Source organism: Aquarana catesbeiana, linkage group LG03 (assembly GCF_042186555.1).
Source record: "Aquarana catesbeiana isolate 2022-GZ linkage group LG03, ASM4218655v1, whole genome shotgun sequence".
Classification (NCBI taxonomy): Eukaryota; Metazoa; Chordata; class Amphibia; order Anura; family Ranidae; genus Aquarana; species Aquarana catesbeiana.
Window position 1 is genome coordinate 546,206,500 of NC_133326.1, and position 20,264 is coordinate 546,226,763.

At 43.3% G+C, this 20,264-nt stretch overlaps 1 protein-coding gene across 3 annotated transcripts in view; it reads right to left on the minus strand.

Annotated features, from left to right (window-relative positions):
• Positions 1–4,339: 4,339 nt before the first annotated feature.
• MANSC1 (MANSC domain containing 1) overlaps positions 4,340–20,264 on the minus strand; it is a 40,508-nt gene continuing 24,583 nt past the window's right edge. For all 3 annotated transcript variants that reach the window (XM_073621514.1, XM_073621515.1, XM_073621516.1), the window contains 4 exons: positions 14,781–14,851; positions 11,647–11,942; positions 7,039–7,179; positions 4,340–6,729 (listed from right to left, as the gene is read on the minus strand). In XM_073621514.1, the coding sequence (XP_073477615.1) occupies positions 5,561–6,729; positions 7,039–7,179; positions 11,647–11,872 (1,536 nt within the window). In that variant the 5' untranslated portion in view covers positions 11,873–11,942; positions 14,781–14,851 and the 3' untranslated portion in view covers positions 4,340–5,560. The remainder of the gene's footprint in view (positions 6,730–7,038; positions 7,180–11,646; positions 11,943–14,780; positions 14,852–20,264) is intronic.

Genomic DNA, 20,264 nt, shown 5'->3' on the forward strand with positions numbered 1-20,264 from the left:
CAGCAAACTAGATGTAAGGAACACGCTCATAACGTATCTCGAAAGAACAAAGGAATGGCGTAGAACGACCTCCCTCTTCGTCCTCTATGCAGGAATCAACAGAGGGAAACAAGCTTCAAAAAGTACCATCAGCAGATGGATAAGGATGGCCATACAGACTACCTACAAGGCACAGAATCTCACTCCACCTAGTGAAATCAGAGCGCACACAACTAGAGCCTGGGCAACCTCGGCCGCAGAGAAAGCAGGGGCAACTCCGGAGCAGATCTGCAGGGCAGCGACATGGTCGAGCTTCAGTACCTTCGCAAAGCACTACCGGATAGACCAGCTATCTGACCAAGACCAAACATTTGGTCGCAAAGTGCTCCAGTCTCTAACCCCACCCTAGTAAGTATTGCTTGATACATCCTCTCGGATGCTGCCCTGGAAGACGATTCGAGAAAACAGAGTTAGGTACCTGGTAACTCTTTTTCTAAGAAGTCTTCCAGGGCAGCACTAGTTCCCACCCTTGAAATGACAAAAACAAGGTACAGCGGGGGAGCTTGCAGCTTACAGGGAATTCCTTCGGTGCTTTAACATAACTGAGGCACACAGGTAAGACTGTGAAATTTATAATGGTTGACTAATGTGTTTCCTGTTTTAGGGAGGAGGAGCCTATCTCTCGGATGCTGCTCTGGAAGACTTCTTAGAAAAAGAGTTACCAGGTACCTAACTCTGTTTTTTTGGTTATACCGCAAAAAATAAAAACTGCAGAGGTGATCAAATACCACCAAAAGAAAGCTCTATTTGTGGGGAAAAAAAAAGGACGTCAATTTTGTTTTGGAGCCACGTCACACGACCGCACAATTGTCAGTTAAAGTGACGCAGTGCCGAATCGCAAAAAGTGCTCTGGTCTTTTGACAGCCAAATGGTCCGGGGCTGAAGTGGTTAAGCATCTGTGGGGCATCCTCAAACGGAAGGTGGAGGAGTGCAAGGTCTCGAAAAATCCACCAGCTCCGTGATGTCATTATGAAGGTGTGGAAGAGGACTCCAGTGACAACCAGTGGGAACTCCATGCCCAAGAGGGTTAAGGCAGTGCTGGAAAATAATGGTGGCCACACAAAATATTGACACTATGGGCCCAATTTGGACATTTTCACTTAGGGGTGTACTCACTTTTTAGCCAGCAGTTTAGACATTAATGGCTGTGTGTTGAGTTATTTTGAAGGGACAACGAATTTACACTGTTATACAAGCTGTACACTCACTACTTTACATTGTAGAAAAGTGTAATTTCTTCAGTGTTGTCACATGAAAAGAAAAAATTGTATGTTATTAAAAATTACCATTCCTTTTCAATCTGCAGTGCTGTAATTCTCTGTAAAATGTAAGGAATTATGGCAACCTGGAGACATTATGTGCACAGATGGTGTACAGCACGCCCCCCGCATATGTCATTTCCTGCTTGTGTGATTGGTTTACCGATTTTCCCAGAAGTCTGCACTAAGATACAAGTCAGATTTTTGGCATCCCCTATAACAAAAAGTCATTTCCCTCAAAGGGAAATCCCATCTAAAAGGGATGCAGACCCCCGTCACTTTCCATATTAGTACAGCATGTGATTGATAAATATAAAATCACTCCAATTAGATTTGCTTTCAACATGGACACAGACAAACAGCTATTTCTTCAGAATAACAAAAAGGTAGGAGGAGACTAGGGCTGCAACTAACGATTATTTTCATAATCGATTAGTTGGCCGATTATTGTTTCGATTAATCGGTTAATAACCTTAAAAAAAAAAAAAAAAGTGTGGTGTATAATTTAGTTAATATGTAAAGTTTTTAAAAAAAATTATTCTTAAATATCTCTATGCAGTGGTAAATAGAAATAACCAAAATCTCTAATCCACTCTGAGACAGACAGAAGAGATATACTGCATATACTATTGAGGAGATGTATGTATAATAAATAAATATATATATATATATATATATATATATATATATATATATATATATATATATATACATATATACACACACACACACACATTCTTTCATTCAGCGAATGTACAAAGATTTTTCGTCTGAAAATTGATCAGTGTGTCCAGCATAAGGCTCGGTACACACCTATGAAAAAAATGTTTTGGTGCCCGGATCTATCGCACTATTAGTATACAACTATTTAGATAATTAATATAGTAATTACTTCAGCCTTTCACAATGTAGTATCAACAAGATGGCACAGTCTATGCGACCACAAAAACTGCATATAAGAAAAAAAAAGAAAGGACAAGGGCTTCCAAAGGGGTCGCAGTAACTGAACACTACGGTTGAATTTAATTAAATTTTATTTAGAAAAAAAAAAAAAAAGGCACACACCTATGCAGTTTGCTTTTGATCTGTTTCTGTAGTGCTTTTTGCTGTGAGTTTTGATTTTACACATGGAAGTATATTGAACCAAAAAAGCACTGTTTTGCCTTTAAAAAAAAAAAAAAAAAAAAAAAGTCCCTGACCCTTTCCAAATACGCAGCAGCTGAAATAAGCATAGATGTAAATGTGTCCCATAGGAAACCATGTGAGTGAACTGTAGTGCGTTTCTGCAAAAAGCACCAAAAAAGAAACACATAGAAACACATTAGTAACATAATGGGGTTAAAAAAACTAAAATTAGCCCTTTATAGGAAAAAAAAAAAAAAAAACAGATAATCACTACTGTAAGAGGTTCATTTTTTTACTGTAGAACTGTGAAAGTAATTTACAGTAGCAATTATTTGCTCTTTTTGTACTATAAAGGGCTCATTTTAGTTTTTTTAACCCCATTATGTTACTGGCCAATTAATTATGAAAATAGTAATCGATTCATTTCATAAATCGATTCGTTTTCGATTAATCAATTAATTGTTTCAGCCCTATAGGAGACTGCAACAAAGTTTTTCAAAGCCCTGCAATGTACATAGATCACCAAAAAAGAAATGCTTTTTTTTCTCAACAAAAGTGGAGTTACGTTTTTAAGTTATATCAGACTTTGTATTTCAGCTTTAAATATGAGGTCTAGGAGGTTAGTGAACTGGAGTCACAGATTGAAGTTCTGAACACACTACCAAAATTACCCTGACGAAGCGTGTGGAGCCATGATTTCTATCAGTATCTAATAGTTGAATGTATTCTTATCGTTGCATAATCTTTTCTTTTAGAGGGTAATTTTAGTAGCATATTTGTGTAGGTTTTTTATTTATTTTTTTTTACATGCTTTGGTGGTGCAGGTTCTTTTTTTATTGTACAAATTAAATTTCCTGCCTCTGCACTAATTTATAATCCCTGCATCCCATTATATCCATGATGTGTGCATGCTGTTAAGTCAGAGACTTTGCCCCAAACCAGGCTGAAATCTGATGTGATTTTTTTGCTTTTTTTTTTTTACCAACAGTGGGGTTGATTTAATAAAATTGGAGAAGTGCAAAACCTGGTGCAGCTTTTTTTTTTGTCAAAGCTTAGAGCGTTTGTTACCCAAATAAATAAATAAATAAAATGGATACTGTTCCTTTAAAGCATGAACAACAGTACTGTGCTTGTGCTGTGTAATTTGGCCCCTGGAACACCCCTGGAAATACGACTGATCCTGCCTGGCTATGCCCTCCCCCATGTAAAACTGACCACGGTTCCTCATGGTTGCTGAGCCTTGACACCATGGTCAGTTTACGTGCCTCCGTCATCCGCTGCTATCTGCAACTCTCCCTCTGTCCTCCTCCTCCTCCCCCCCCCCCCCCCCCCGCTCCACCTGTCAGCCGGTACCAGCGTCGCTCTGCTCCCCTCCCCTCTGCTAGATAAGAACCTATCTCCTAGTGCCTGTGGTTTTTTTTTTAAAAAAAAGCCGATTTATACCTGTTTTTACAGCGCCTCGCTCATGTGACTACTCAGCTCTCTGCCCCACCCCCACCCCCCCGGCTGACGTTAGCGGGATTGCTCGGCCCCGCCTGCTGGAGCTGTCATACAGGGAGAAGAAAGAGCCGAGGAGTCACATGAGCGCCGGGAGGTGCTGTGAAAACAAGTAGAAATCTCAGTATGTAGAAACATGTATTCACATACACAGGCACTAGGAGACATGTTCTTATTTAAGAGAGGGGATGGTATAAACTTAATTTAGTGGCTTACCAACCACTTTAATTGAACAAGCTGGAGGTTAGAAGCTGACTGGCTATCATGCACAGCTGCAAGAGATTTTGTACTTTCCAGTTTAAGTAAATAAACCTCAGTGTATTCAGACACATAAGCAGCTACTGTTATGGCTTATTTATGATCGGAGTGATGTGTGTGCTCCTTCTATGCCTGTTGTATAAGCACCATGCAGTCAGCCATTTGCGAGAAATAAGAAACGGTTTAATCAACTTTGCCATTTGTTTTTGAACTGTTTAGCTAAAGCGGATTTAATTCATGTGTAAATCTTCTGACAGTTTAAAAACCCATAAAAAATAATTAATATATTGCACTTTATTAGTCCTTAGAGGCTTCTGTAAGAGTTTTCTTTTTTTCAAGGTTTTGTTCTTTTATTTTCACTTAGCAATCTTGCAAATGACACTTCCAGTCCCTGGGCATCTATGCTCACTCCATATAGTGAGCCATGGTTGTCGCCATTACACTTCATCTCCATTACAAGGGGAGTGGGGGAAATATTACATTTTTGTTTGTGGGTTTAGATATATTTCAAAAGATTAACATATAGTTAAAAGAAGCATTCCAGGTATGGATATTTTTACATAGTTACTTTGATCCAGCGTAAATCAATGTAACTATACATTTACCATATCAGTAAAATCCCCCTTGAAGCTGGAAATCACTATAGTAGGCAACAATACTACAGTGATCTCCACTAGCTTCCAGAGCCCACATCCCACGGCTGTCATGCTGTAATGTGAACAAAAGAGGTCACCCAATCAGCACGGGCCTTATTCAGAGAATGTTTTTCATTTTTTTCAATGAATGCAATGCATTCACTGAGGTGGAGGGCATGCCATTACTGCTGCACCTCTCCACCTTGTCCAATCAGAGAAAGCTTTGCAATCCTTAAGAAAAATTCAAAGTCAACTCTGAATGGCACTGGTGCTAAGCAGGCAACCTCCTGTGTCCAGGTCCTCAGCGCAAGACCCAGAAGCTAGTGCAGATCACTGTGGTAGCAGTGTCAACTACAGTGATCCCACATGTATAGCATATGGTATGTGCCTGTAGGATATACAATGTAGCTATGTAAAAATATCCATACTTGGAATTCTTCTTGAGCTGCCCCAACTAAGGCTCCTATGTCCTGACTGGTATAGCAGTGCTAGTCATGGCACTACATAGGTTTGCTCTGGCCTTTAGCACCACTTCAGGCAGGCAATAAGAGCCTCTGTAAAAAGCAAAAGTTATCATGACAGGTCCCCTTTTTGGTGTTCATCATGGCTGCCTTATAACTCTCAATTGTAGAAGTCAAGATGAAAACTGCACCATGCAGCTACTGTGAAGTCTTGAAGAATTCCATGCTTTTCTATTCTGATTTCCGGCCAACTTACATTGGAACAGCACCTTCTACTACCCACGCCTCAGGTGTCGACATACATTCCATTGATTAGATAGTCAAGTTTGGTGTACTGGTGGCGGCGCCGCGCCTCAGATACCTTGTGACTGACCAGTCCAATGACCAGCACAAGGAACATTACCCCAAATACCAGAGCAGCCACCAAACCACTTTTGTCACCGTCACGCGAAATGGTATCAAGAGAGTCGAGATTTTGAGGGGAATCCTTAATATCCTCAGCAGAAGAAGGACCCTGTTCTGGTGAAGTCAGCTCTGAAACTGATCGATCAGCTTCCTGCACTTCCTTGCTAGTAAAAGGATGGTCACCATCTTTGAGGGTGGATTTGGCAACCTTCAAGAGTGAAGTCCGTGAAGGATTGTGTCGAGTTACCGCAAGGGCAGATTTGGCTTGATGGGCAGCACTGGTGGCTGGAACCTGAGTCGTGATCATGAAGTGACCGGCCTGCATGTTTTTCACAGTTGCGTCTCTGCTGGGAGAACTGCCACTATTGTGACTAAGAACCTTGGTGTCCTTTGTACCTGAACTTGGTGCTTTTTTGGCAACTTTACTTTCCTTTGAAGGGATGGTGGAAGGGTTGAAGGGTTTTGTGTTTGGAACAGGATGATGGGCAGCAGTGCTAATTTGGTGTAAAGTCCTAACAGATGGAGTCAAGGTGCTGAGCTCTGGTGTCAGGTAATGGACCTCAAGGATCTCAGGTTTTTTCTGAATAACTTTGCTATTTTTTGTGTCCTTAGTATGAAAAGAAAAAGTTTTTGAATCTTTTCTGGAACTTGTTGTTGGTTTTACCACAGACTTCTCATCTGTAGGTGAGACAGAAAGTTCAACAGACTTAGAGTCTTTTGCTTCCTTATAGCTGGCTTCAATTTTCTCCAACCGTTTGTCTATGTTGTTGGCCAGATGAAGCAACTTGGAGGTGATACGGTCAGGGGTGTCAGCTTTGTCCTCCTTAGTCAGGTGTTTAACCTCATCTGTCTTGCTCTGAGAATGAACATTAGACAGAGGGCTCTTGATCGAGTCATGTTCCCTCAACTCTTCCTCAGATTCTGGCTCTGCAGTGTCATTTGCTTGGAAAGCAGGGTTGACCTTACCAGGAGAGTTCTGCACCTTACCATTATTCTTAGAGACGTCCAGAAAATCCTCCTCAGTTGAGTCAGGGTTACTCTTTTCTTTCTCTGAAACAAAATAATTTCACAACTGAGTCCACACAAATCATCAGAAAACAAAGAATTTCAGTAACATCTGATTCAAATGTTCAAGGAAAAACCTGAAACAGACAGCTACTAAATGACTGCTTACAGTGAAACTCCAGCCAAAGACTGTTTTCATTTTTGGTAAAGTGGTAAAGCTCAAAAGAGATCATAGAAAGAAGAGATTCTACACTCTACCGAGTGAAGAAAACCAGAATTGACTGCATTTCAGAGCTTTTACATAAAACAGAACAAGGAATTGGGATTGTACAGCAAAGTGTCTCCTCTACCAACCTGTCCAGAAAGAGTAACTGAAGACCCCTGGGGAGGGAGACATGGGACAGGATTCAGTCTCCGGGCACATGAATAGGTAACAATTTTGCACCAAGTTGCTGCTTCTGGTGTCATACACAGCAAGGTTGCAGGTTCGATCACCTAGAAAGAATAATCACATGTTCAGATTTCTTTACTGTAGTTTCTGTACCTGTATGAAGATCTCCAATGATGACTTTCTCCTGAAAATAATAGATACCTGGCCACTTCTTGGCCCAATATTTTGTGAGTGACTGACCTGCAACAAGTATGCAGCCATTAAAAGGCAGAGCTGTAGATGACTAAAAATGATTAAAGCCATTGGATCAGCATGACTGTCAGGCAGCTAACATTTTCAAAAAGAGATGAGCCAACGGAAGCCTGAATATTCATTTAACACTTTTGCTGCCAGAGACTTTTTTCCACACATGTTAAAGGATATCTAAAAAAAAAAAAAAAAAAACACCTTTTTTTTACCTAACAAACATGTCATGCTTACCATCTCTGTGCAGTTGGTTTTGCACAGAGTGACCCCGATCCTCCTCTTCTGGGGTCCCTCAGCTGCGCTCCTGGCTCCTTCTCGAGTGCTCCGTCAAAGAAGCGCTCTCCCTTGGGGCACCAGTGCGGGCACGCTCCCGTGGCCTGCTGCTGCGTCTATTGACACAGACAGCAGGACTCGGCTCGGCCCCGCCACCGGCGTCATTGGATTTGATTGACAGCAGTGGGAGCCAATGGCTGCACTGTTATCAATCTATTCAATCAGGACACGAGATACAGGCTGGAGCTGTTGTGCTCGTTCCAGACGCGGGAAAGACAGGGTTCAGGTAAGTAAAAAACAGGGGCACTGCTACACTAAAGGAGGTTTTTCACCTTAATGCACAGAATGCATTAAAGTGGTTGTATACCTTTTTTTTTACTTTTACCTACCGGTAAGCCTAGAATAAGGCTTACCGGTAGGTAAAAAAAATATCTCCTAAACCTGTACGGTTTAGGAGATATTCCCCTCGCAATGAGCCACTGACTGCAGTGGAGCATGCGCACAGGGGATTCTCGGCAGACAACCCGGCAAACTCACAGCGCCGGAGCCGCGATACCCGGAAGACACGCCGAGGGGAAATGTCAGCTCCCTCAGCGTGGACCGTGTGAGATGCCGCCGCCTCGTTCTAAGGTAAGTATCTCATAATGCGGTGCATACTAGCTCATTATGCCTTTTCCCTTGCAGGTGTAGGAAAAAAAAAAAAACAAAAAAAAACAAAAAAACAAACACAGCGGGTATACAACCGCTTTAAAGGTGAAAAACCTTGAGGGTTTACAACCCCTTTTTTTTTGGCAAAGCTTAATTGAACAAGCTGAAGTTAGAAGTGGATTTGCTGCCATGTACAGCTACACCGGATTTTGCACTCTCCAGCTTTAGTAAATCAACCCCTGAGTTTCATTTCTGTCTGCCGCTTTATTCATCTGCTATCAGCGTGAATCACTTCTGACAAGGTTTCCTGACACCAAGAGAAAAATGGTGATGGGGAGGGAGCTTAAGCTGAGTGACAGCCTCAGGTCTGTTGGGGTGAGGAGAGAGAGAGAGTCTTTTCCCTCCGATCAGCTCTCAGACCTCTCCCCACAGAGCTCTGTAGAGTGTATTTCAGCTCTCCACCCCTTTTTTTTCTGAACTCTTAGACAAGCTTAAAAAATTCAGCACTTTGAATGGATCTAAAGAAGACTACAGATAGGCAGGTACAACTTATGTATGAGGATTCATGTATGATCTGAGGATAGACCCTTTACTGGGTATATGTGAGGCTTTATACCAATGGCAAAATATAAAAACGGGGTTAGGTTCAATAAATAATTAACAAAGATGTCAAGCTTTAAAGTTTTGCAGGCTTGTGAAACAGAAATTTTCCAAAATTGACCTAGAATTCTTGCTCCCACTCTGACATGTGTGGTGATAAACAGTGTAGTGTAACCATTATTTTGCATAAAAGCAGGGACATTTACGTTTGTACGAGTGTGTACACAGGGCCAGCGCCAGCATTAGGCAGCCGAAGCCTCTGCCTGAGGGCACCAGGAGCTAAAGCCAAGGCTACTCTTAAAAAAAAAAAAAAAAAAGAAGAAGGGGGAGAAGAGCTTATGCTGGCTCCGCCCTCGCTTGCATGTTTTCCTTGCTCAGCATAGCGGAGAATAGTGACAGGCAGCACCACCACTCCTCCTATCGCAGTCAGAGATGGCTCTTAGTTTCTCCCCCTCTTGCTCGCCCTATGAACAATCCCCTGTCATGCACTCCCACCTCCAGTCCAACACTGAGCACAGAGACAATCACCGCTGAACTGGAGGGGATTCACATGAGAATGTGCTTTTATTATACAGCCCCTTGCATGTACATGGGGACCCTCTGTAGGGTGAACACATGAAGAAGAGGAGACAGAGAAGGAGAGATAGAGCAAGGGGAAAGAGAGATGTAGACATGGGGGGGGGGGGGCAGAACAGAAGCTACACAGAGACAGAGCATAGGAGATGGACGGGGTAAGTGCAGAACAGAAGACACGTGAGGGGGTGGGGGATGACTCTGCTTTGCTCAGTGGGGGATCTGTAAGCTGATAGAGGAAGCCCACTCTGCTCTATGGGTGCTTAGATGTAAACAGACTTTGCTGTCCATTTACACCCAACTGTGATTTGATCCGATCCACGGAGGGGAACAGATTCCCTTCCATTTATTTTTAGTAGATTGGATATTACACCCGTTGCTCCAAGAGAATTGAGGGTCCATTTGGGTCCACCTGAAAAACAGACAGGCGGATCCAATTGGAATTCTCATGTAAAAGTGCCTAAAGTGCAATGTAATAGATAAAATAAATAATAAATTAAATAAAATAATTAATATATGTACATCCAAAGTGCTAGTGCAATACATTTCATACAAAAAGTGAAGTCCAATAAAATTGTGTCATGATAAACTTGTGCAGATCCACTGCAAGCTGTTTGCACCAACTTCAGTGTAACATCACCAAGACACAAGAGCACATACCATCTGCTTACCAAAAAAAATGTGTCCTCTTAAAATGAGGTGATGTGTGCTTGTCATCTGCAGGAATTTGCAGCTGCTTCACTCAAAAAAGCAACAACAATGCGGGTGTGATAGCTTTCTCCCAAAAGTGTCCTTTCACTATTCTGTCCACTCCCAACCACAAGAAACCCCGTATATGCAAAGAATAAAGCACGCTATAATGCATTACCAAGCCAATTAAACATTTTGTCTCTTTATCCTAGTAAAGTTTGCTGCGAGTACATTACTTTAATAAAGCAGCACAGTTTACTTTACAGGATATAACTGCATTACTTTAATAAAGCAGTATATCCTGCTAATCCATAATAGCGTCCTTTATTCTTTGCATATACGGGGTTTCCTGTGGTTGGTACTGGACTGAATGGTGAAAGGCCACTTTTGGGAGAAAACCATCATACCTGCATTGTTGTTTTTTTGAGTGAAGTGGCTGCAAATATCTGACAGATGACAAACACACATGACCATGATCATCATTTTATAAAGTCACATTTTTTGGTGTCTTGGTGATGTTACACTGAAGTCAGTGCAAACAGCTTGCAGTGGATCTGCACAAGTTTATCACGGCATAATTTTATTGCACTTTTTATATGAAAAGTATGTTTTATGCATATTATTTATTACACTAGCACTTTAGAATGTACATGTTTTAATGGATACTTGATGTCTATCACATTGCACTTTATTGTGGTTCACACTTAAATGACAGATGTTTTTTTTTGAGTCCCATCCTCCCGGCAGAGCTGCTCTCTGGGGTCGTGGAAGGATGGATGGGGGGGGGGGCACCAAAATGCACTTTCACATATGCACACAAAAATCCTGGCACCGGCCCTGTGTGTACGTGTGGGCAAGGGCTTCAGAAATGTTTTAAGGGTTTCTTAATTTTATTAAAATGTAGCTTTTTTTTTTTTACTTAAACTTTATTGCCATCACCAGGGGGCTGATGGGCCAAACGATTATGATAGCATAGTGGAGGTGACAGGTTCTCATTAAGGAGACATGTCACCTCTGCATTCTTTTGAAGAGAATCAAGCAAATAATGTACTTAATTACTTTCTTTCCCAGCCACAGAGGCTGTGAAATGACAGCGCTGAACCTAAAAGTGGTCAGAGCCTATTGGTTTTGGTGTTCTTCACATGGAAAGTCAGTGAATGAATGTTTGCTGGTCTCCTGCCATTCTCTATTCTGACACCTGCAATGATGGTCACCCAGGAGGGACAGGTGAGCCTGGGACACATGACGGGGAAGGAGAAGTTGTTTTTGGCACCTTATAATACATGTAAAGATGCAGCATGCAGGATTTTCAAACAGCATAAATAGAACATAGAATTTAAGAGGAAATCATTTTGATGCACTTTTGTCCAACTGAAAAGGTGCTTTCCAGCATGACAAAAGCGCATCAGTGGGAAAGGGGGTCTTAAAAAAAAAAAAAAAAAAAAAAACACACTTGTGTAGCCATAAAATTTTCCAACGTTCTAATAAAAGTGGAGTTTTGGTCAGCCCACAATATTACACCATGTTCTAGGCATACTCACCTACGCCGTTTAGATTAGAGCAGCACGCAGACACACACTCCTCTGAACTTGCAGCTTTTATAGGATCAGTAAAGCGGGCACCTTTAGTGACGGAATTTTCGACATCTATTGTCATGTTGGGTATATCCTGGGGGACACATGCTGAGGAGCCGGAGGCAGAGGCATCAGCCAAGAGCAGAGTAGAGAAGAGCAAATTGAAGACGAGATGGGGTGTGAAGGCCAGCATGACGGCCGGATCATGGGGGAAGATTCAAGGGAGAATCAGACCAAGCAGCATATCACAATGATCCGGGTATCTGGAAATCACAAATTTAATGTTACAGGAGCAGGAATTTATAAGATTCAAATAAGCAAATCAATAAACTTGTATCAACACCGAGTACTCATTTTATCTGTTAACATAGTTTACTTGCCGGTCGGTCATATTTGCATGATATTTATTTTTCAGAGAAGCAGGTGTGCCCTCTTCTGGCCAACATTATGTCAGGCAGGGAGCAGCTACTGCTAAATGAACATTGTCAATTATATAGAATAGATATTGTAGAATAAGTTAAATACAGCATAAGATACAATAATTTCTTTTAGGTGAAGTCTACATTGTCTACAAGTCTAATTGAAGGTGTTTAGGAGGTTAGTGGAAAGATTTCTTAACACACATTTAATATCCTACATAGTAATCCCCAAATATTGCCAGCAGTGGATATACATCTTGTCACATGCAGAAAAGGTGGATTTTAAACCTAAACCCCAGCTTCATCTAGCATCACCTCCCCAGCAGGATTGTCCCTGGCCCGCCTCTTTCATTCACTGGATTGCAATTTTTTTTAATTTTACATACTCAGCATTACATGTGAGCATTATCTAGAGCAGCCTGCATGCAAATACAGCCTGCCTAGGAACACCCACTCCTCCAGTCTGACATCCACCCTTCAATAAAATTGTTTACCTCCTTCCAAGAGCCAGCCCACTCCGTGCATAAGGCTGAGGGTGCTTGAGAGGTGTACTGACGCATGCTTCTGTAATGTCTTCAGGAAGCTACAGCATGGCATCACTGTGACAGACCCTCTCACCAGCCATGATCTGCCTGCATTGCGTAGAGAAGTACAGAGACCCAGTGATTACACCAGAGTCTAAAATAAAGTATGTAATGAATGGTTTTATCTCAGGGTGTAATATTTCATTTCCTTTCATTAGTATGTTGAGGGGAGGGGGGGGGGGTTTAGAAGAAACCGGTGGAAGCAAACATATGCAGAGCAGATCAAACTTCATCTTTAATGCACCCCAGATCTGCGCTGTTTCCAATTTCTACTCTACACCTGCTTCTCACCTTTGCGGAAATGCAGACGTGTACCCGCAATGGTGCGCTACTAGCAGCCACAATAACATTTGCACACATCAAATCTCCAAGTTGATGGTTGCTGTCAACTGACAGATGTTGCAGGCAATCTTTGGCGTAGTGTGATAGAGCACATTAGCTCTTGCACAGAATAAGAGCTTATGTGCACTAAATGTTTCAGCTTAACACATCCTTTTATTCAGGCTCTTGGTGGATGTTGGGACACACTTGAGAGCTGCACCTTAAAATATATCTCAACTAGCAGTAAGCAACCTTTTTGACATTTGTTTCCAATTGACAAGACCACAGACCAGCCCCAGTTCCTGCATCCAGACCACAGACCAGCCCCAGTTCCTGCATCCAGACCACAGACCAGCCCCAGTTCCTGCATCCAGACCACAGACCAGCCCCAGTTCCTGCATCCAGACCACAGACCAGCCCCAGTTCCTGCATCCAGACCACAGACCAGCCCCAGTTCCTGCATCCAGACCACAGACCAGCCCCAGTTCCCGCACCCACAGACCAGACCCAAATCCCGCACCCACAGACCAGACCCAAATCCCGCACCCACAGACCAGACCCAAATCCCGCACCCACAGACCAGACCCAAATCCCGCACCCACGGACCAGACCCAAATCCCGCACCCACGGACCAGACCCAAATCCTGCACCCACGGACCTCAGATCAGTCCCAATTCCTGCACCTTCAGTCTTCAGCTCAACCCCAGTTCCTGCACCTTCAGACCTCAGATCAGCTCCTATTCCTGCACCAAAAGAAGCTCAATAGTTTTACATTCATACCTGCTGTAGCTGGTGATTCCACTTTAAAAGGTGAAGAGGATAGGCAGATAGGTTTCTGCAGCCAGAGTATATGGCAGCACTAGGAGGAGGGCCTGTACCTGAATATCAATGATCTCAGGCAGACCTCTCTGAAACATCATGAAGGTGGATGGGCTGCAGGAACAGAGGCGCAGGCCAGGCTTTGTAACTGATAAAGCGCTGCATTAATTGACGGCGCTATATAAGTACCTTAAATAATAATAAATAATAATAACCTAGCAAGCTGTCAATTACAGCCTATGGCAGTGAAGCTGTATTTGTAGGGTACAGGGGCCCATAGGAAGATCCTCTAGTGGGCCAATATGGGCCCATGCATAGGCCACGTCATGGTCTTCCAGTTGCTACTGAAAATGACAAATGTGTGTTTGCCCTGACACACATGCCCTAGGTTGCCTATCCCTGGTCTAACATCAACTGGATGACATTTATTTATTTTGGAAAATAAAATTTCCAACATTTTACGATGCTTTGTTGCATCAAATCTCCTTTCTGAAAGGGTAAGTGAGTGACGGGGGATCAATAAGAAGATTAGTACTAGTGGGTGTGTGTGTGGGGGGGGGGGTCTTTCACCATGAATGGGTCCCTAAAAAAGTCTGATCGCACAGAACCGCAGGCTGTTACATAAACATTTGCTGGGTGGTTTTCCTGCTTGCTGACCCCTGTTCATTAACCTGGGTACCGTCTGCGATAGAGCTGTGTGTGTCTGGACTATACAATGAATCACCAACTACTTTGACTTTATTTTCAGAATCAGTGATTAGGAAGGAAGGCAAATATTTGCTGCTATTGTGTATCGGCAGATAGTCATCAGGCCCTGCAATCAGCTTCCTTGGAAGAAGTATGATAAGGAAAACTGTGCTCTCATTACCCTCCAATGCCAGGCAGAGGATGACAAAGTGACTAAGCAGCTGGTACCTGCATCTATCATTTGTTTTAAGCACAGCCGTGTAGTACTTACCTTAGTGACCATTCACCTCCTTTGCCACCTGAGTTCATAATACAAGACGAATCACTTTGGCTCAGGAAAACCTATATAACAAAAACAGGAAAAAAAAAAAAAAAAAAAAAAAAAAAAAAAACACAGACAGAGAGTTACAACATTTCCTGTTACAAGAGCAAAAAAAACAATACTGATTGCTGCACTGAAAGACATTTGAGTTTAGTGTGCTGGTTGTACACATCAGTGGTAATCATTCTGTCAGGTCTTAGGCTCGGTTCACATTGGTGCGATGCGGGAAACCTGCAAATCCACTGCCGATTCCTGCATCACATCCGACTCGCAGGCAGCTCACACTGCCTTATGTGAACCACTGCGGGTGTCAAATACAAAGTTAATGACACCCCCAGATCCGTCCGCATATCGCAGTGCGATCTCTCAATTCGGACAGGAATTGGATCGCATGGGTGTGAACACAATGTCTGACATCGCACCAATGTGAACCCAGCCTTAGTGACATGGCCTGTTCCTGTAAACCCAAAGGAGGCCTGCTGCCAACTAAAAACATCTTCCTGACTATACACAATTATTAGAGATTCTTTGTTTCCTGATTGTCTATGTCAGCAATACTTAAAGCGGAGTTCCACCCACTTTTTCAATTAGGTCTTAAAGGAAAGACTCCACCCTTCGTTTTTGGCTAAAGATTTTTTTTTCCTTTCTACCCTTAATGAAGTAAATAATGCACTTCCACCCCGGCCTTGCCACGGCCCAGGGAGTTGTTTCCTGCTGCTCGCCCGCTGCCTTCTTGGACCCATGTGTGTCCCAGAAGACGGACCCATTCAGAAAGTGGCACGCGATTCGCGCATGCGCAGTAGGAAACCGGCAGTGAAGCCTGAAGGCTCCACTGCCGGTTTCCCTTAGTTAGAATGGTGGCGGCTGCACCCAATCCGATTGACGGATCGGCCTCGGGGGGGGGGGGGGGGTGGGGGGTGCGCGGGGCGACATCGCGGGCTCCCTGGACAGGTAGGTGTCCTTAATGTTTTTAGTTGCTTTAAAAAAAAAAAAAAAAAAGTTTGCAGCTGGAACACCGCTTTAAAGAGGAACTGCAGTCTGCTCACATAATTTGTAATAAAAACATCTTTGCCATTCTGAAGCTTCCCTCCAACCACTTTGCATATTATTTTATATATACTGCGATTCTGTACTTTTATTTATTTTATTTATTTCAGGTACTTGTATAGCGCCATCAATTTATGCAGCGCTTTACATACACATTGTACATTCACATCAGTCCCTACCCTCAAGGAGCTTACAATCTAAGGTCCCTAACTCACATTCATACATACTAGTGACAATTTAGACAGGATCCAATTAACCTACCAGCATGTCTTTGGAGTGTGGGAGGAAACCGGAGTACCCGGAGGAAACCCACACAGGCACAGGGAGAACATACTTGCCAAATATGCTGTAGAAATCTCCCTCCACTAAGTCTGGCTGCATCCATTTTAACTGTGGGCAGCTGAAGCTGCTACCTGTTCACTTCCTGGATTTACATAGACACACAACTCCAGCTCTGCAGCTCTCATTGGCCCTTTTATGACTCATCCCCCTCTCCCTTCCTGGCAAACTCTCAGGTGAGTTATAAAGAGAGCTGTGCATGTCACCATAAGCCTTGGCTTTTTACCAGACAAGAAACAGGAAGTGGGCTGCATTAGGTATTTTCCTGTCAGAAAAAAAAGTTTTACTATGCAAAGTTAAAACAAAGGCAGAAGATTTAATAGATGGGAAGATAAAAAAATTACTGAAGTTCCACTTTAAAGTGGTTGTAAACCTCAGACATGAAATATGAACAAAGCATATCCCTCTATAGGGTTTTATTTATCAAAGTTTAAAGCGGAGCTCCACCCAAAAGGGGAAGCTCCGCTTGTTCGCACCTTCCCCCTCCACTGCCACATTTGGCACTTTTTGGTGGGGGGTGGTGAGCAGGTGCCTGGTTTTGACAGGTACCTGCTCCCACTTCCAGGAAAGATCGGTGATCTACGACATTTCCGCCTCTTTCCCCCCACTGCCTTCTGGGAGACACACAGGTCCTAGAAGACGGCGAGACCATTCAGAAAGCGCAGCGCCAATCGCACATGCGCAGTAGCAAACAAGCTGTGAAGCCGCAAGGCTTCACTTCCTGTTTTCCCTACTACAGATGCTGACGCCTGCACCCAAAGCAGAAATACGAATCGGCTAGGGGTGCCAACATCGCGGGATCCCTGGATAGGTAAGTGTTCTTATATTAAAAGGCAGCAGCTACAGCATTGCTGACTATTTTTTTTTTTTTTTTTTTTTACAGACTAGAACTCCTCTTTAATTGAACAAGCTGAAATTAGAAGCTGATTGGCTACCATGCAGAGCTGCACCAGATTTTGCACTCTCCAGTTTTAGTAAATCAACCCCTGAGCCCTTGTTCAAGCCATGCGAGTTGACAGTTCCAAATTGCATGACAAGTTGCACCCCATTGCCCGCAATGGAACCACTCATGTCGCAGCAACTTTTGAAAAAGGTTGCTGCACTACTTTTTTACGATTTTCATTTAGACTTGCATAGACTTCTGTTAAATAAAGTCGCAAGCTGCAATGAAAAAAAACTGGACAAGTTTTCCTGACCCCAAGAGAAAAATGGTGACAGGGGAGGGAGCTCCAGTTGATTGACAGCCTCAGCTCTGCTCCTATGTGCTGTGTGAAGGGGTGTATGTCCTTTCCCTCCATACAGCTCTCCTCTCCTTCCGCTCTGCAGAATGTAACTTCAACCCGCTTTTTTCTGACAGTCAGACAAGCTTTATAAATTCTGAAATTTGAACAGATGAAGAGAAGACTGCAGATAAACAGGTACAACTTATGCGGGAGGCTTTGTTTCATCTCTGTTTATCACCTGAGGCCAGTCACTCAGTATATGTGAGGGTTTACAGCCACTTTAACCACTTAGCAAATCGGCGTCATTTTATGTCGATACTTTGACGCTAAATACCGTTGTTATGGCAGCCATAACCCCAGTATTTTCTAAAACGGCGGGCGGTGCGCTTTAAGATAAAAAAAGTGGTCTCTGCATTCCAGTCGTCTTTGCTGCTTAAGTAGCAGGGGAGACGATTGCGTCCTCTCCTCTGACAGGCCTGGAAATGAGTGAGGGAAAGATGGCCCCCGCTCGGTTCCAGAACATTGAATGGCAGCAGCGACGTCAAACATCACTTCCACCCAATGGTCTTAAAAGGGGAAAAATTTTTTTTTGTAAAAAAAAAAAAAAAAAAAAAAAAAAAAAAAAAAAAAAAAAAAAAAAAATTACACTTAAATGCAATAAAAAAAAAAAAAAAATTATAAAATTAAATGTAAGTGTAGGAGCTGAGGTCTTTTTGACCCCAAGTAAAATAAGAGAAAAAAAAAAAAAAAATTTAAAGTGCCCCGTCCTGCCGAGCTCGCGCGCAGAAGCAGACACAAACGTAGGTCACGCCCGCATATGAAAACGGTGTTCAAATCATATGTGCGGTATTGCCGCAATTGTTAGTGAGAGCAATAATTCTAGCACTAGACCTCCTCTGTAACTCAAAACTAGTAACCTGTAGACATTTTTAAACGTCGCCTATGGAGATTTTTAGGGGGTCACAGTTTGTCGCCAATCCACGAGCGGGCGCAATTTTGAAGCATGACATGTTGGGTATCAATTTACTCAGCGTTAACATTATCTTTCACAATGTAAAAAAAAAAAAAAAAAGTATTTTTCCCCCCAAAAATTGTGCTTGTAAGGCCGCTGTGCAAATATGGTGTGAGAAAGGGCATCCGCTCTCCCCCCAAAAAAAATGTCATGCCAAATGTGGCATATCAGGGGGTCACCTTCACTTAAAGCGGAAATTCCATTTTTGGGTGGAACTCCACTTTAAGATCTCTGACGACTACTGTACATCCTCCCCATCACAGTTTCTGCTACCCATCCAAGTTCGTTATCCATACACACAGCAGATTGAAACTGCATTTTTTTGGTTGAAATCGCAAACCAATCAAATACATAAAACGGGATACAAAATTTTCTGTACTAAAAAAGGTAGTCAATGCCCCATATTAGGATATGATGGACTGCTAGGGCTAATTCACACCACATGGCTATGAAATTGGGAGCATGGGCAGCCACTACATCCCAATTGAGGTGATTGGGACTGCCTGCATGCAGATGTATGTAACACCTGGGCATCCTGTGCAGGCAAAATAGGGCCCTCATATAGGTGTACGTTTAAAGCGGAACTATACTCACCTTTGCTCCAGAAATACTGCGAGCAGCCAGCTTCCAGGTATTGGTTGCCAGCCGCATTCATTGGCCGGGCCGATATGACATGACCCACGCTTGCACGGGAGTTCAGTCAGCTTTGGCATTGCCGAATTTCTACAGTGAGCTACGCATGCATGTGCAGCTCATTGTACAGGGGCCTACAGACAGGTAGGTAACTTATCACAGTGGCTAAGTGGTTACTATTTCCGCCTGGCAGCACTAGGGTTATTGGTTCAAATCCCAACAACAGCACTACATGCATGGAGTTTACATGTTCTCCCTGTGCCTGCATGGATTTCCTCCCACACTCCAAAGACATGCTGGAAGGCCCGTCGCGACAGGACAGGCAAAACAAGCAATTGCTTGGGGGCCCTGAGCTGTCCTGGGGCCCCAGCCGCGCCGCCGCTCCCTATAAGCTGCAGCCTGTAGCGTGGCCGAGCTCCACTTCCTTTCTCCTGCAGTCCACGTGGTACAGGACTCAGGAGATTCAGTTTCCTGTTCCCGGCCGGACTGACAGGAAGTGCACACACTGAGTGCTCACTTCCTTTCAGTCCGGCCGGCAACAGAAAACTGAATCTCCTGCCGCACGGTACGCGGTAGAGAGGGGGGTTAAAAAGAACAGGGGGGGGGGGGGTTGAGGGGGCCTCCATGTCCATTTTGCTTGGGGCCCCCAAATTCCTTCAAATGGCCCTGCATGCTGGTAGGTTATTTGTAAGAATGTGACTTAGGGTCCTAAGATTGTTAAGGGCAGGGATTGATGTGAATGAATAATACATATATGTAAATTGAGAGCACTATAGAAGTACCGGAAATAAAATAAATGCAGAACAAAGCATGTCTCTTCTGCATTAAAATTCCTGCCTAGTCGCCCTTTAATATTTACATAAAGTTCCACTTTAAAGTGATACTAACGTCTCGTTTTGTTTTGTTTTTTGTTAAAAATAAACATGTTATACTTACCTGCTCTGTGTAGTGGTTTTCCACAGAGTAGCTCGGATCCTCCTCTTCTTAGGTCCCTCTTCTGCGCTCCTGGCCCCTCCCTCCTGTTGAGTGCCTCCACAGCAAGCAGCTTGCTATAGGGGCACCCAAGCTGAAGCGCTGCTCTGCGTGTCCATTCAGACACAGAGATGCGGCCCGACCCCCTCTCTCTCCTCAATGGCTCACTGATTTTGATTGACAGCAGCGGAAGCCAATGGCGCTTCG